General features: G+C 42.6%; 1 protein-coding gene across 1 annotated transcript; it reads right to left on the bottom strand.

Annotated features, from left to right (window-relative positions):
- Positions 1-491: 491 nt before the first annotated feature.
- Positions 492-9,877, bottom strand: LRRIQ4 (leucine rich repeats and IQ motif containing 4). The gene is made up of 5 exons (XM_046658110.1): positions 8,855-9,877; positions 6,458-6,631; positions 5,863-6,001; positions 4,629-4,825; positions 492-644 (listed from the first exon to the last, which is right to left on the bottom strand). The coding sequence occupies exons 1-5, from the start codon at positions 9,875-9,877 to the stop codon at positions 492-494; spliced, it is 1,686 nt and encodes a 561-aa protein (XP_046514066.1).
- Between the last annotated feature and the right edge of the window lie 4,144 nt (positions 9,878-14,021).

Consider the following 14,021-nt stretch of genomic DNA (forward strand, 5'->3'; position numbering starts at 1 on the left):
TTGAGACACACACACAGATGAGTGCCTGTATATCTGTGGAGGGTACTGATGTATATTTTCTGGTTTTGTTGTTGTACTATAGTTCTGCAAGATGTCAACACTGAGGGAGGGGGAAGGGTGCATGGACCTCCCTGTACATTTCTTTGGAACTTCCTGTGAATCTACAATTATTTCAAAATTAAAAGTTTTTAAAGTAGACAAGATAGTATAATGAACCTCCCTGTACCTATTATATGCTTCTCTTATTATCAGCTTATGGCTGATCTCGTTTCATTTGGATCCCCCGCGCCCACCTCTCCTTGATGATTCTGGAGCAAATCCCAGGCATCATATCATTTTATCCATAAATATTTCAGTAAAAGTAAGAATGTTTATTTTTATACATAACCGTAATTCTGTGAATAATTTGAGTGTGGTAGGCATCCAATTCTTAGATATTTTGCCTTCTTAATCCATCAGAGTTCATTACCTCAATTCAGTAATCTATAGAATTACTTTTTATTTCCCTTTACAGGTTTTCCTTTTACGTCCTTCTTTCCTTTCTTATCTTTTGGAGAATTCTTTCCTTTCTTTTGCAATTTTACCAGTTCTTCAAATACCCCAAGTCCTTTCCGTACCATCGTTCCACGCCACCATGCCTGAATCTGAAAACAAGATAAATGCAGACAGCATCAGCTAGTATCGCTATGGACTGGGGAGGGTTACAACTCTTTGTTCTGGTACATGGTTTTAAAGATGTGGAGAATGGAATGTGATTAGAAATCTAAACCATATGTTCTCTCTTTCTCAACTGGTCAGTCATCCAGGCAAATTTTGAAAAAAGTATCTGGTGCTTTTTATGTGCCAGGCGCTGTTCTAGATCTTTGGGCAACAGCAGCTAAATACAAATGTCACTGACTTTGTGGAGCTCAGTTCCAGTGAGGGGAAGAGACAATGAACAATGAACATGGCAATGTATACTTTGACAGATGTGATAAGTGACATGGAGATGACAGTGCACAGTAAGGAGAATCGGGAGTGCTTATACTCAGCCTTCCCTCGAGTTCCCGGACTGTCTGTGCTCCTACCTACAGCCAGCTCCTAATCCCCCAGCATCTTGCTGCCTCCCACCTACTCAGGAACAGCCCTCCTCCAGGAGTAGATTCTGAATTCCAGTTGTTCGCCATTCCTCCCAGAATAAAGGCTCAAGTTCTTACAGTGGCTTACAAGGCCCTGTCTGATCTGCCCCCTCCCTCCTGTCTCCCCTTCGCTCCCTCTGCTCCAGCCACGCGGGCCTCCTCACTGCTCAGACCAACAGGCACAGCTCAGGGACAGCATTCACTGCTCCCTTGGCCTGGAACACTCTTCCCAGTCTTCAGATGGCTCGCCCCTCCACTTCTTAAAGTATTTATTCAATTGTCATTGCCGTGGACTGAATTGTGTCCTGTCCTCCTAACTCAAATTCCTGTGTTGAAAGCCCTAACCCCCAGCATGATGGCATTTGGAAACAGGGCCTTGGTAGGTAATTAGGGTTAGATGAGGTCATGAGGGTAGGGCCCTCGTGACGGGATTGGTGCCCTTATAAGAAGAGACACCAGAGAGCTTGCTCTCCTTCTCCTGTCATGTGAGGGCACAGGGAGAAGGCAGCAGTCTGCAAGGCAGGAAGAGAGCTCCCACCAGAAACTGACCCTGCTGGCACCCTGATCTCAGATTCTAGCCTCAGAACTGTGAGAAGATACATTTCTGTTGTTTAAACCACAGTCTATGGGATCTTGTTGTGGCAGCCTGAGCTGATGAAGGCAGTCACCTTTCCAATGAGGCCTACCCTGACCACCGCATTTAAACTGAAACACCCACAACACACACACCCACACACTACTTCTGGGAAACTCAGTTCCTCTTAGCTTAAACTTTTTCCCAATACCACTTATCACTTTCTAACACAGGATGTAATTTTATGTTTTACATTTCATGTTTTCATTCCTTTCCCACTAGATGTTAAGCAACATGAGAATAGAAATATGTGTCTGCTTTGTTCCCTGATGTCTCTCCAGTGCCTAGAACAGTGCCTGGCACACAGTAGAAGCTCAACAAATATTTGTGGGATGAATGAATGAATGAGGTGGGTAGGGGTATGCTGTTTTATAAGGTGGATCAAGGGCAGGCATGAGGATACTGAGCGGAGACTGAACTAAGTGAGGGCTGGAGGCTTGTCCATATCTGGGGGAAGCGTCTCCGGGAGACGGAGGAGCCAGTGTTCGCTCTGAGGCAGGAGTATGCTTGGGCCCGGGAAAAACACCAAGGATTGCATTTGTGACTGAAGGAAAGTGAAGATGGGAAAGACGAGATGGGGAGTGAGAGCAGCAGATCAGTTAGGGTGGTGATTTTCCAGGGGGACAGTATTGTCCTCTAGAGCATTCTGGAAATGTTCAGGGCTTTTTGTTGTCTTAAGGTTTAAAGTCTTCAACCGTGTGACATGCACCCTGGTCAGCAAAGATTTTCTGAGGGTTGCGCAGTGTTGGATAGTCTGGAGGCAATCTGTTTCCAGAGCTTCAGCTTCCACGTGTACCCCAGTTCTGAAATGTACTTACCTAGGAACACAGATGCTGATCCTCCACTCCCACCCACCCCTTCCCACCTGCCCCCCGGCACACCTCTCACCCACCTGCATCAGACTAGAGTGTGTTGCCCTGGACTCCACAAAGCTCTGGGACACCAAAAAAAGGGGCAATTCAAAATAGCAGTATTGATGTTGGCCCTAAGGACTGGGTAACCAATCCTTCTGCAAGACGGGTGGTTTCCAACTCTTGGCTTCCAAGAAAATGGAAGGAAGACCAGTTGGTTTGCCAGCTTAGAGCCTATTGTCTGATTTTTTGGGATACAAATCTAGAAGAAGTTCAGAGATGTGGGAGGCATTGTCATTTAGAACAAAATAATATCGATAAAAAAGGGGAAAAAAGCTTCTTCCATTCTTGTTAACTTTTCTATGGGAACAAGGTTTCTTAGTGCTTCATCTGTAAAAGGAAAAATAGGAGTAGAACCGATGCCAAACCCTGTCTCGTTCCAGCAATAAGTAATATTTATGCAAGGACACACAAACTGTGGGAAGAAAGTCTCTCTCATTTGTTTCTGTATTTCCCCCAAATCCTATAGGTCAAATAATTAAATTCCAAAATTTGTAATAGATTTTATATTGTTTTGGTCAATTTTATACTACTAATGACTGTAACATGGCTCAACCCAGAGTATCAAAAACCCTATAGTCACAGAAAAAGTTTTTTAATTTTAGAATTTAATTTGTATAAATATTTTTGTTGCCTGAAAGTATGAAAGGTGATGTGACTTAAAAATTATATATGTAAATAAAACATTAAGGTCAATTCTGAGGGGAGAGCCGAATGGAAATACATGTTCTAGAAGAAAAAGAAGTGACAAAATTTCTGCTTGTTCAAGTATTTTGTAAACTGATGTTGACCGACATATCAAATCATAATATGTATTTAGATTCCATTGGATACATTTAAAATATTGAACTAATAGCTCTATTTTAAAATATCAATATTTAAATTCACTAGAAAGTAAATCCTTTGCAATGATTTAAATTTAGTGGCAAAAAAGTGTAAAATGTGCAAAGAGACTACATGATTTTTCAAAATGCTTTTAGGAAATCTCCAAAAAGTATTATTTCCGTTCTTGCAGTGTAGTCATTCTTGAGTATATCCATCTTAAAATAAATGTTTTAATATAAATTACTCTTCTTTTTCCTTTATGTTGCAGCTAAGACATTAATTTATTAAAAGTATGCGAATTTGGTAGGTTATATTATCTATGAGTTTAATTTCAGAAGAGTAAAGGAGGTTCACATAATATTTATCACAAAAGGGAAGCGTGAGGTCTGACATGGTTGAGGGCCATTGATAGGCGGTCTTGCAGACCAAAGACTAACTTACTGCAGGTAAAATGGAGAAGCGTTGATTTCAGCAGAGGAGGGGCAAGATCTGAGCCATGTTTTAATAGCGTCAGTCTGACTGCTGAGTGGAAGGTGCTATTGTAGGGGGAGTAGATGTGGAAGTAGGGACACTAGTCAGAGGACAAATGCAGCCAGTACCACTGGCTTGGGCCAACTGAATAAAGAATATTGAATACTGGCTGAAGTGGAGACGTTCCTGGTCTGTCTGGGGTTTCCTGATGTCTCCATGGGCCTGGTGGGCAAGAGGAGAGGGCCAAGTCTCTTAGCCGTTTGATTCGAGTTAGTGGCAGGGCAGAGCTCTGCTCTCTAGAACACTGTTCCAGAAATGCTTTCAGTTCTAATATTTCAGCCTTATCTTACTGACTTTGTTAATATAACCTTTTCACTCCAGGGAACGGTCCAGGAATTTTAGAGCATTTGGGGACTTGAGGTTTTGGTTTCTTTTGCCTGTTTGTTGGCTTCTTATCTGACAAAGAGATAAGAGACATAAAAGACAAAAATGCTAGGATGATGTTCAAAAATTCACTTAGCCCTGGGGGACACAAAAGGAAACAAGAGTCTACTCCACAGGGAGCCAAAGGATAGACGTGTGGAGAGCAGCCCCATAATGTATTTAACGCTGCTAAGCCCTCTCCAAAGCAAGCACAAATGTGACAGCCAGAATTTTCACTGATTTTACCTTTGTTGCCATAATTTTCTCCTTTCTTTTTTTCCGGAGGTAGGCCCGTATGGCCTCAGTGCCTTCAGCGTACACTTCTTTTGGGGGGTCTTCCATGGGATTGTCCGTCAGTGTCAGGGTCTTTAGATTCGCCAGACTATCCAAATTCTCCGGAATGCAGGTGAGCAAGTTGTCCTCCAGCAGTAATTCTTTCAAAGCTGAAACGATTTTTTTTTTTTAAATGGATTTATCTTTAAGACAAGCAAAATTAAAATGTGCCTTCTTTAGTTCAGTCCCTTTGAAATGTTTGCTTCCTGCTGTGCCGTGTAACTATAGACATCAGATTTAACGAGGCAAACCAAGTTCTCTTTATAACAACTCAGAGTTGTTGGAGCCAGTGTAAATAAGTATTAGAGACAAGAAAAGAGCAAACACTAAAAAGTGCTGAGATCGTTTTCCTCCCAGGGACCAAGGACAGGATCAAAATGTACGGTCGGAGCATCACATAGGAGTACCGTGTACCCACCCCTAGCTTCTAATCATTGAATGTCTTGTGCGTAGGCAGCAGCTTCCACTTATATTCCTTCATCCTCCTTTCATTAAAGAAGAATAGTCATAGTTTGAAAACAGGTCTATAAACTCGAAAATTCAGCATGCTATGGCAAAAAAATTTTTCTTAATCTGGCCCCAGTAGGAGCTCAGCAAAAACTTGTTAAGTGGATGAAGGGACTGATGGATGTACAAATAAAGAATGGTTTAGCCTAGTGGAAAATGTTTTGGTGTTTAAATATGAATCATATATGATTTATCATGTCAATCATGTAGCTCCAGAAAGTGCCCCCTCCTGATTTCACCACTCTGGGTCAATATGTTTTTTTATTCAAGTGACTTAGTGACCTAACGCAAATTTACTGCAAGACCCTCAACTCCAGATTCTTGCATATAGTAGGTATTCAGTTAATTATTGTTGGTGGTGTAATGACTATATAGATGAATGCTAATTTTCTTCGCAGTTGCTATTTACTTTTGTTTTCAGTTCCCAATAAACAATCTTACTGCCTTTGTGAGGCTCTTAGCTGTATTAAGCAGGTACCTGGCCTTTCCCACATTGCTGGTGAGCCCTGCAAGGAGGTAATGGGGTAGGTGTAAGCTCTCTAAACACTGAGACTGGCCTTTAGTAAGGCAAAGAAGCCTTCATCACAGGAAATGCTGGCCTCACACTCTACTAGGCTACGGATCTACTGAGATTCCTCACCTTGTGCTTGGCAAATGGCATCTGGAAGTTGCTTAAGCAGATTGTGGCGGCAATCCAGAATTTCCAAGTTAGGCATTGATCCCAAGGACACAGGCAGGTACTGCAGATGATTGTTCTCTATATGCAGCTCTTTCAGACTCTGAATAACATGAGAGTACACCACAATGATCCTTACATCGAGAAATGAAATTATAATAACCAGACCCACCTGTGAGTTCCCACGCTCTTTCAATGGGGGCCATTAGCCACTGGGATAAAGGGGAAAACCTATCTAAAGGACATGATCAAAAAATAAAATTATTTTTGAGTTAAGCTGTTAGACGTGGTTCTCATTTATGCAGGGAAAAGAGAGCATGGGAACCTAGTGTTTATTTGTTTCATGAGAACTTTATGGAAAAACTATTGGCCCCGGGGGTTGGTCAGGAAGGCAGGGGAAGCCTCTAAGTGTAACGAGGACTGCTTACTTGCAGCTGGACTTCCAGCATGGATGAGTCCACATGCAGCCCGGGGGGACACTGCCATGCTTTCTCAGTGTCAGCCAACTGAAGGAATCAGTGGTGTGTACATCTTTGCCTGCTCATTTGGGGAGGCTTACCTGTAGTCTCCTGATGGATTCTGGCATGGAGGTGAGCTTGGTTCCCTGATCTTGCCCAATGTATAATTTCTCTAAAGACTCTAAAGAAAGGATTTCTTCTGGAAATGAAAAGAACTGATTTCCGGTTAGTCCAAGCATCTTCAATTTTGAAAGTGAGCTGAAGTCTGGAGGTAACTAAAAGTATTCCAAAAAGATAGGTTTCAGGTCAAGGTTATTTTTAATAGCAAGAAAATAAATTGGGCTTTTAGTTTAGTTTTTTTTTCACTTTTTTTTTTCTTGCTGTGGAAGATTGGCCCTGAGCTAACATCTGTGCCCATCTTCCTATATTTTATATGTGGGATGCTGACACAGCATGGCTTGATAAGCGGTGCATAGTCTGCATCCAGGATCTGAACTGGCGAACCCTGGGCCTCTGAAGTGGGACGTGCAAACTTACCATTGAGCCACTGGGCTTGCCCCAGGCTTTTAGTTTTGAGGCAGATTATTAAACAAAAAGTAGAGCAATTTTAGCAATTCCTACTGATGAAAACTTTGCATATATATTTGCATATATTGTATTCATACTTGCAGATCTAAAGTCTGGAGTTCCACTTTTTCCCTGAGCCTCTCTGCTCTTCTCTTTTATGCACTCCTTTAAATTGGAGCAATTTCTAACCTACTTTATTGCAAATTTTTGAACTGTAGTGTAGCAAATGCTTGACACTATTGAAAGAAAAAAGTACTGAAGTTATCAGTGTAATATTGCAATTAAAATATTCATAATGAATTTGGTTATTGGAACTGATCAATTTAGTGACATGACCTCTTATCCTAAAAGGCTTTAATTCAGAAACTGTGAAACTTCAGTTGAAATCTCAGTTGGAAGAAAACACCGAAGGCTATCATGGTTATATCTTGTCACACCGTACCCTCCAGTGAACACCGAGGCTGAGTGCCCGTGCAGGTATCATCCACAGACTCCAGGCTTGCAGAGTCGGAAGGCCTTAAAAAGGTCCTCTAATCTAACGCTCTAATATGGTGGTTGAATACGTTCCATAGCTAGCCATCCAGGCCAAATTTAAACATCGCCTCCTGGAATGAAAAGCTCCTTACTCTGGAGGGAGACCTCTAATCATGTTATTTCCTTCCTTTGTCAAGCCAAAATCTGCATCACTATTGTGTCCACCTATTGCTCTCTTTCTGGCTCTCTTAAACCACATGAAAAAAATCTCATTTTTAAAATAATGTCATAATCACCTTATTGATTATGTTAGAGATATCTATTTTCTTGTAGAAGAGAAAGCCCAGCCATATATCTCAACAGCTTCTTACCTCCCTCTGAACCACCGTTCCTTCATCTGGCTTTATTCCTAACTGGGAAACCCTTCCTCACAGGTGCCTTAGGCTGGGTGGAAGGGACGGGTGGAATAGATAAATAATTAGTGAATAGGTCAAAAGAAGGCCCACTACAGGCAGGCACGATTCAGAATTTAGTGAGTTTTTTTCCAGTACATATTTTTATATTTTTATGACATATATGAATATCCATAAAATGTGTTGTGTGTATGCGTATAGGTAGTTTTGTGTGATTAAAAATTTATAAGTGGTATAAGGTTCTGCAATTTGGTGGTTTGCTTTTTAATAAACACCATGATTTTGAGATCCATCCACGTTGGCACAGATAGCTCCAATTCACTTAAATTATTGTATAGTATTCCATTTCACAAATATGCACAAAATTTATTTGCGCATTCCTCTACCACCTGACATTTAGATTGTCTCCCATATTTCATGATTATCAACAAGGTCATGATGAACATTTTTGAACCCGCTACCCTGCACACATGTGGGAGAGTTTCCCTGAGACAACTCTGTTCTGTTTGTCTAGAGACAAATCTGTTGCATTTCTCCCATGAGCGGAACATTAAGGCCTAAGGCTGTATGTGTCAGAAAAGGGTGCTGTTAAGCAAACCCTGCTAGGAGGTGGTCTTTGTTAGGAATATAGACCCTGGAGCCCCGCAGCTCTGGGTTGGAACTTGACCCTGTCAGGTACGGGTGTGGCCTTGACAAGTTAGGGAAGCTCGCTGTGCCTCATTTTCCTCATCTGTTATCGAGGATCGTATCACCCACATCAGAAAGTCATTGTGAGGATTAAAGGAGATAATTCATGTAAAACACAGCCTTGTGACTGGCACATACACAATGCAAATAAACATTAGCTACTATTTATGATTCCTGTTGTTATTTAGGGAGAAAAAAGTAATATAAATGATCATCTTTTGGATATATTTGTTAAACCTGGACTTTTGCCCATAAAGTCAGTTGGAATTTGCTAATGTTTAGACAGAGAACCACATCAACTTAGGGCAGAAAAAGCCCGTGAGAGCATAGTGACGTAGCCAGGAGGGGAGTCAGTACCTGCCATATTTTATTATCATCCAGTGCCAAGATCTCCAGGTCCTTCAGCGCACAGATCGGCAACGGACAGTGTACTAGATGGTTCTGGCTGAGATCCAGGAAGCGCAGGTGCACCAGCCTCCGGAAGGAGCGCGGCAGCGAGCGCAGGCCGGTGCAGCGCAGGTAGAGCAGCAGCAGCGAGGTCCACTTGCAGAGGAGGCGCGGCACCTTCTCCAGGTGGTTCCCGCTCAGCGCCACCTCCGTCATCCCCGGGAGCTGGGCGAGGGCGCGCGGGATGGTGTGGAGGCGGTTGTGGGATAAATCCAGCACTGACAGTTGTCTGCACTGGCACAGCGACTCGGGTAGGCAGGGCAGGCTGTTATAAGCCACAAAGAACTTTTGCAGCCTCTCCAGGTTCCTGATCTCTTCTGGGATGACACTTAGTTTGTTCTCATCCAGGTCAATGATCTCCAGGTTGTAGAGAAGACACAGCTCAGGAGGGAACACTTCAAATTTGTTTTGCTTCAGGTAGATCTCCCTGAGTTTGGTCTCGTTCACTATTTCTTTGGGCAGAGATTTCAGGTGGTTTCCGGCCAGTCCCAGCAGCTCGAGATGGTGAAGGAGTTTAAAGATGACGACGGGGATCTCCTCCAGGTCGGTGTGGTAGAGGCGAAGCTCGCGCAGCGTGCGGATGCCGCTGAGGACGGGAAGGGAGGACGGCAGCAGAGGGTTGTCGCTCAGGTCCAGGCCCTCCAGGCTGCTCAGCTCCCCCAGCTCGGGGCACAGCGTCCTCAGCTTGTTTTTGTTCAGGTAAAGGATTCTCATGTTCTTTAAACGCTGAATATCCCTGGGGATTTCTTCAATCTGGTTGTTTTCCAGATGCACTTCTTCTAATTCTTGTAATTCTAAGATCTCTGATGGAATGGTAGCCAAGCTCTGATTCGAAGCATCCATGAAAAATGTTCTATCAGAGGCCTGTTGTGGATCATTTTTCTGAGGAATTTTAGATGAATGTTCTACTGATTTTATGATGTCATTTGCCATTATTTTGATAGTAGGTTCAAATATTCAAAATCTGAAACGTGTATTGTCAAAAGAAAAAGAAATTCGAGTTTACCTGCCACTAGACTTGGTATCCTTAAGAGAAAAAATTAAAATTTAGTTGATTAAATGCAGTGCTTGACATTATGACACAACGTAAAACGCAGGTTTTTGTGTTTCATGTTGGCAGAAGTATTGAAGCATAGATTCCTCTTTCTCCTAAAAGGTTGACTCATGACCAACAACAACAAAAAAAAAAGGATTGTCTATTTTCAGCTTTTAAAAATGCCTATCTTGATTCTATTTCCAGGTAGGATGTAGAAGTTTGCAAAAGATCATTGCTCTTACCGTAAACTAGGAAAAAGCAATATTTTAAAATATCGTATTTTTCCTTAAAGCCACCAGAGTTGTGCATGCAAAGAAGGCCAAAAAAATTAAATTCTGGAGATGGACTAGCCTCTCCTAAACAAGCAGAGACCAGAGGGCACTTTCACGCCTGGCGGCATTTTCAAGTTTGGGGACTGGCAGTTAGGAAGCGAGCTGTCCACAGGCATAGGCAAAGGAACTTCTGGGACACGGAGAAACCAGCCCAACTTGTAACCGCCACGTGTGAGCCAGCGTGGTGGATGAGAATCTGGAACAGCCTCAAATGCAGGGCCAGGTCTCCCCACCTTAGACTGGGGTTGACTCAGTGGCCTTGGGGAAAGTTGTCGGCTGGACTAAAAAGCAGAGACAGACCCTGTCCTCTCACGGTCTCAGATCCCTGAGCCTGGCTGCAGGGAGGGGCTTAAATCCCTAAGCAGGACCTTTGCAATTGCAGTGAATCAAAATGCACTAAAGCTGCAACCCAGAAAGAAATTAAATGAAGAGAGAAATCATGCCCAGGGATTAGAATATTCAATAATGTTAAGATGTCGGTACTATCCAAATGGATCTATTGTTTCAATGCAATCCCAATCAAAATCTCAGCAAACTTTTTTTTTCCTTTTTGGTAGAAGTTAACAAGCTGATTCTAAAATCTATATGAAAATGCAAAGGACCTAGAATTGTGAAAGGCAATCTTGAGTAATAAGAACAAAATTGGGAGATTTACATTACTAGATTTATAAATCTTATAAATCTAAGATGTTAATATTGTATTACAGAAGACCACATCCTTTGTCACTAATACACACCTACATGTACACCCAAAGCCTAAGGGGGCAGGGGGAGAAGACTATGACATGATGGTGGCCAGGCTGATTGTAGCATCTTTGACTTGCCTTCTAGGATGGGGGCTTTCCTGCTGGAGTGCTGGGCCTCTCATTCGGCACAGAGGCCCGGTCCCTAGATGGAGGGGGTGTGTTTCCAGCCCCTCACTTAATATTACTGCTCCTTGCAGCACAACAGTTCAGATCCTTGTTACTCTATTCCTAGCCTCAAAAAGAGCTCTGGGACAGTGTTGGTCTCTATTATTTAAAGAAAGCAAAATATTTATCGTTGATTAAATTATGTCTAGAACGAGCTGTCTCCAACATTTTTGTCATTTGGTCATCAGACAGATTAAATTAATCTAATACTGTTCAGTCCTGTGGGATAAAAATCTCCAGTTTCCTATACACAAACTCCTGACAATGCTGAAGGCTCCTAGATCATCCACAGTATCCAGACTGAGGCGATGATACAGACAAAATGGAACACCCAACACATTTATTACGTGCTCTAGGCTTTACTTAAGTTATTCAATCTTCCCAAGAACCCGAGGAAGGTGGCACCGTTATGAGCCCTGTTTTACAGATAAAGAAACTAAATTCGAGAAGGGCTCCTCTCAGAAGATAGGAGGAGGTGGGAGGAGGAGCGGAGATTTGACTTAACCTCACTGAGGTTTTTAACATCATTTGTTCACAGGAAGCCTGGTTTTTATTACAATCATTCTTCTTGGGTGTGAGGTTTCAGCCTTGATTTTCTTTTTCAGCCTTCCAGTGGTCATCGGGGGAAATTTGTGTGGACCGGCCATCCTGATTAGGGTTAACACAAGTGCGTCTGGGCTTCCAGACACATAGAAGAACTTATTTCTCCAAACGTTCATCTTGCTGCCTGATGAGACCTGCCTAGGATTGAAGGGAGAACTAAGGAGTTACACAATCTTCCGTGGAGCAAAAACGTTAAGATAAGCTGTGTTCACTACAGCTGTGCATATTCAACAGGATCAACTGTTCAAAACTAACCAGGCCTTTCTGTCCCTCCTTAGTATATGAGTGAGCTGTCTTTCCAGGAAGTCAAGGTCCAGATGTCAAGATTTAGCCTCGCAAGGCCAAACGCAGGCCGAAGATAAAAACTAACCAGAAAAGTCCAGAGAGTCAAGGAAAAAGAAATTCAGTCTTCAAGGCCAGACGCATGCTGGTGGGAAGGCGCCAACCAGCAAGGCCGCATGCTCCCTCTCCCCTCCCTAAAACCCCAGCACATGCTCTCCCTCCCCTCCCTAAAACCCCAGATTAAAACCCCTACCTTTTTCCCTTCAAGGAGGTGGATCTGAGTTCTAACTCCCATCCCCTTGTCTGGCTGCCTTTTGATAGTAAACCTCTTTCCTTGCTACAAGCCTGACGTTTCAGTTATTGGCCCTACTTTGTGGCGGATAAACGAACCTGTGTTTGTGTGTGGTAACAGAATGTCTGAAAGTGTGTGTACATATATTGTTTCTCCTTAATGATATATCCCACATGTGTCCCGAACCAATTTGGCCCTCTAAAAGCTATATATAGTATATCTATTAGCAGACTCAATGAAAGGAGGTTGTAAAGCCAGGATTTGCAATAGTTATACCAGTAATTCAGCCACAGTAAATAAGAATGGGGAAGATTGATTTCTTATTGGCATTTTTTCCTAGAGATTGCCACCTGAATGTGGTCAAATTACCTTATTACAAACCAATATTACTGTGGAGTTTCTGTTGCATTGGAATAACTGTTTCATCATCATTAAAAGGAGCCAGGGTTGGGTAGTTTAATAACTAGCCCTTCTTTGTGTACCTTTAATGTCTGAGAAAACCATTTAGGAAAATAGTCAATCCTCTCAAATTGACATCAAGTGTTGATACTTTTGTTTCCAAGTCTGATTACAACTGGCTAGATAAGATTAGGGTCCCGAGGTTAATATGGTGTGTGACTCTCTCTGATAGCATAAATAACCATTTATGATTGACCTAGGACTGGAGAATCATGTAATGGTGACACTACCCTTTGCTTTGATAAAAATTTCTGGGAAACTATCAGATCCCATGGAAAAATTTTAAGTCTCCACTCAGTACTGAGGTGAATTCCCATATAAGCTTCGGACTTGAGTAGAAAACTTTTATAAGTAAGAAACTTTAGATTTTCGGCAGGGGCAAGAGGGAATCTAAATGGCTTAGCCAATTATAAAGGCAGGATTCTGGGTATGATATTACGATATAATAAGAAATATATATTTGGTCTTTGTTCTCACATTCCTGACACGAGCTTCTAAAACGCTTGGAATTTTCTGAGTGAAAGGAGCATCTTTTGTTATTCATAATAAGCCCCCTTCAAACCTACCTGAGTTTATGCTAAGGAGGTAACTCTTGCTGGCCCCCTGATAGCTTCAGGATAGCGGCTTGTTGGCAGAGGAACCAACCATGTGATTAGAGTGTTGAAACTTTCAGGCCCCCCTACCCAACTCCAGGGAGGGAAGAGGGGCTGGAGATTGAGTTAATCACCCATGGCCAATGATTTAGTCAATTGTCAATCATGCCTATGTAATGGAACCTCCATAAAACCCCTCAACAATGGGGTTTGGAGAGCTTCCGGGTTGGTAAACACATCAAGGTGCCGGGAGCGTGGTGTGCCCCTTCCCCATACCTTGCCCTATGCATCTCCTCCATTTGGTTGTTCCTGAGTTGTGTCCTCCATGATAAACCAGTTATAGTAAGTAAAGTGTTTCCCTGGGTTCTGTGAACCATTAAAGCAAATTATTGAACCTGAGGAGGGGGTCGTGGGAACCCCTGATTTGTAGCCCATTGGTGGAAGTACAGGTGACAACCTGGGACTTGTGACTGGCATCTGAAGTGGGAAGCAGTCTTGTGTGACTGAGTCCTCGACCAGTGGGGTCTGTTCTAACTCTGGGTAGTTAGAGTCACAATTAAATTGTAGGA

Source organism: Equus quagga, chromosome 4 (assembly GCF_021613505.1).
Source record: "Equus quagga isolate Etosha38 chromosome 4, UCLA_HA_Equagga_1.0, whole genome shotgun sequence".
Taxonomy (NCBI): Eukaryota; Metazoa; Chordata; class Mammalia; order Perissodactyla; family Equidae; genus Equus; species Equus quagga.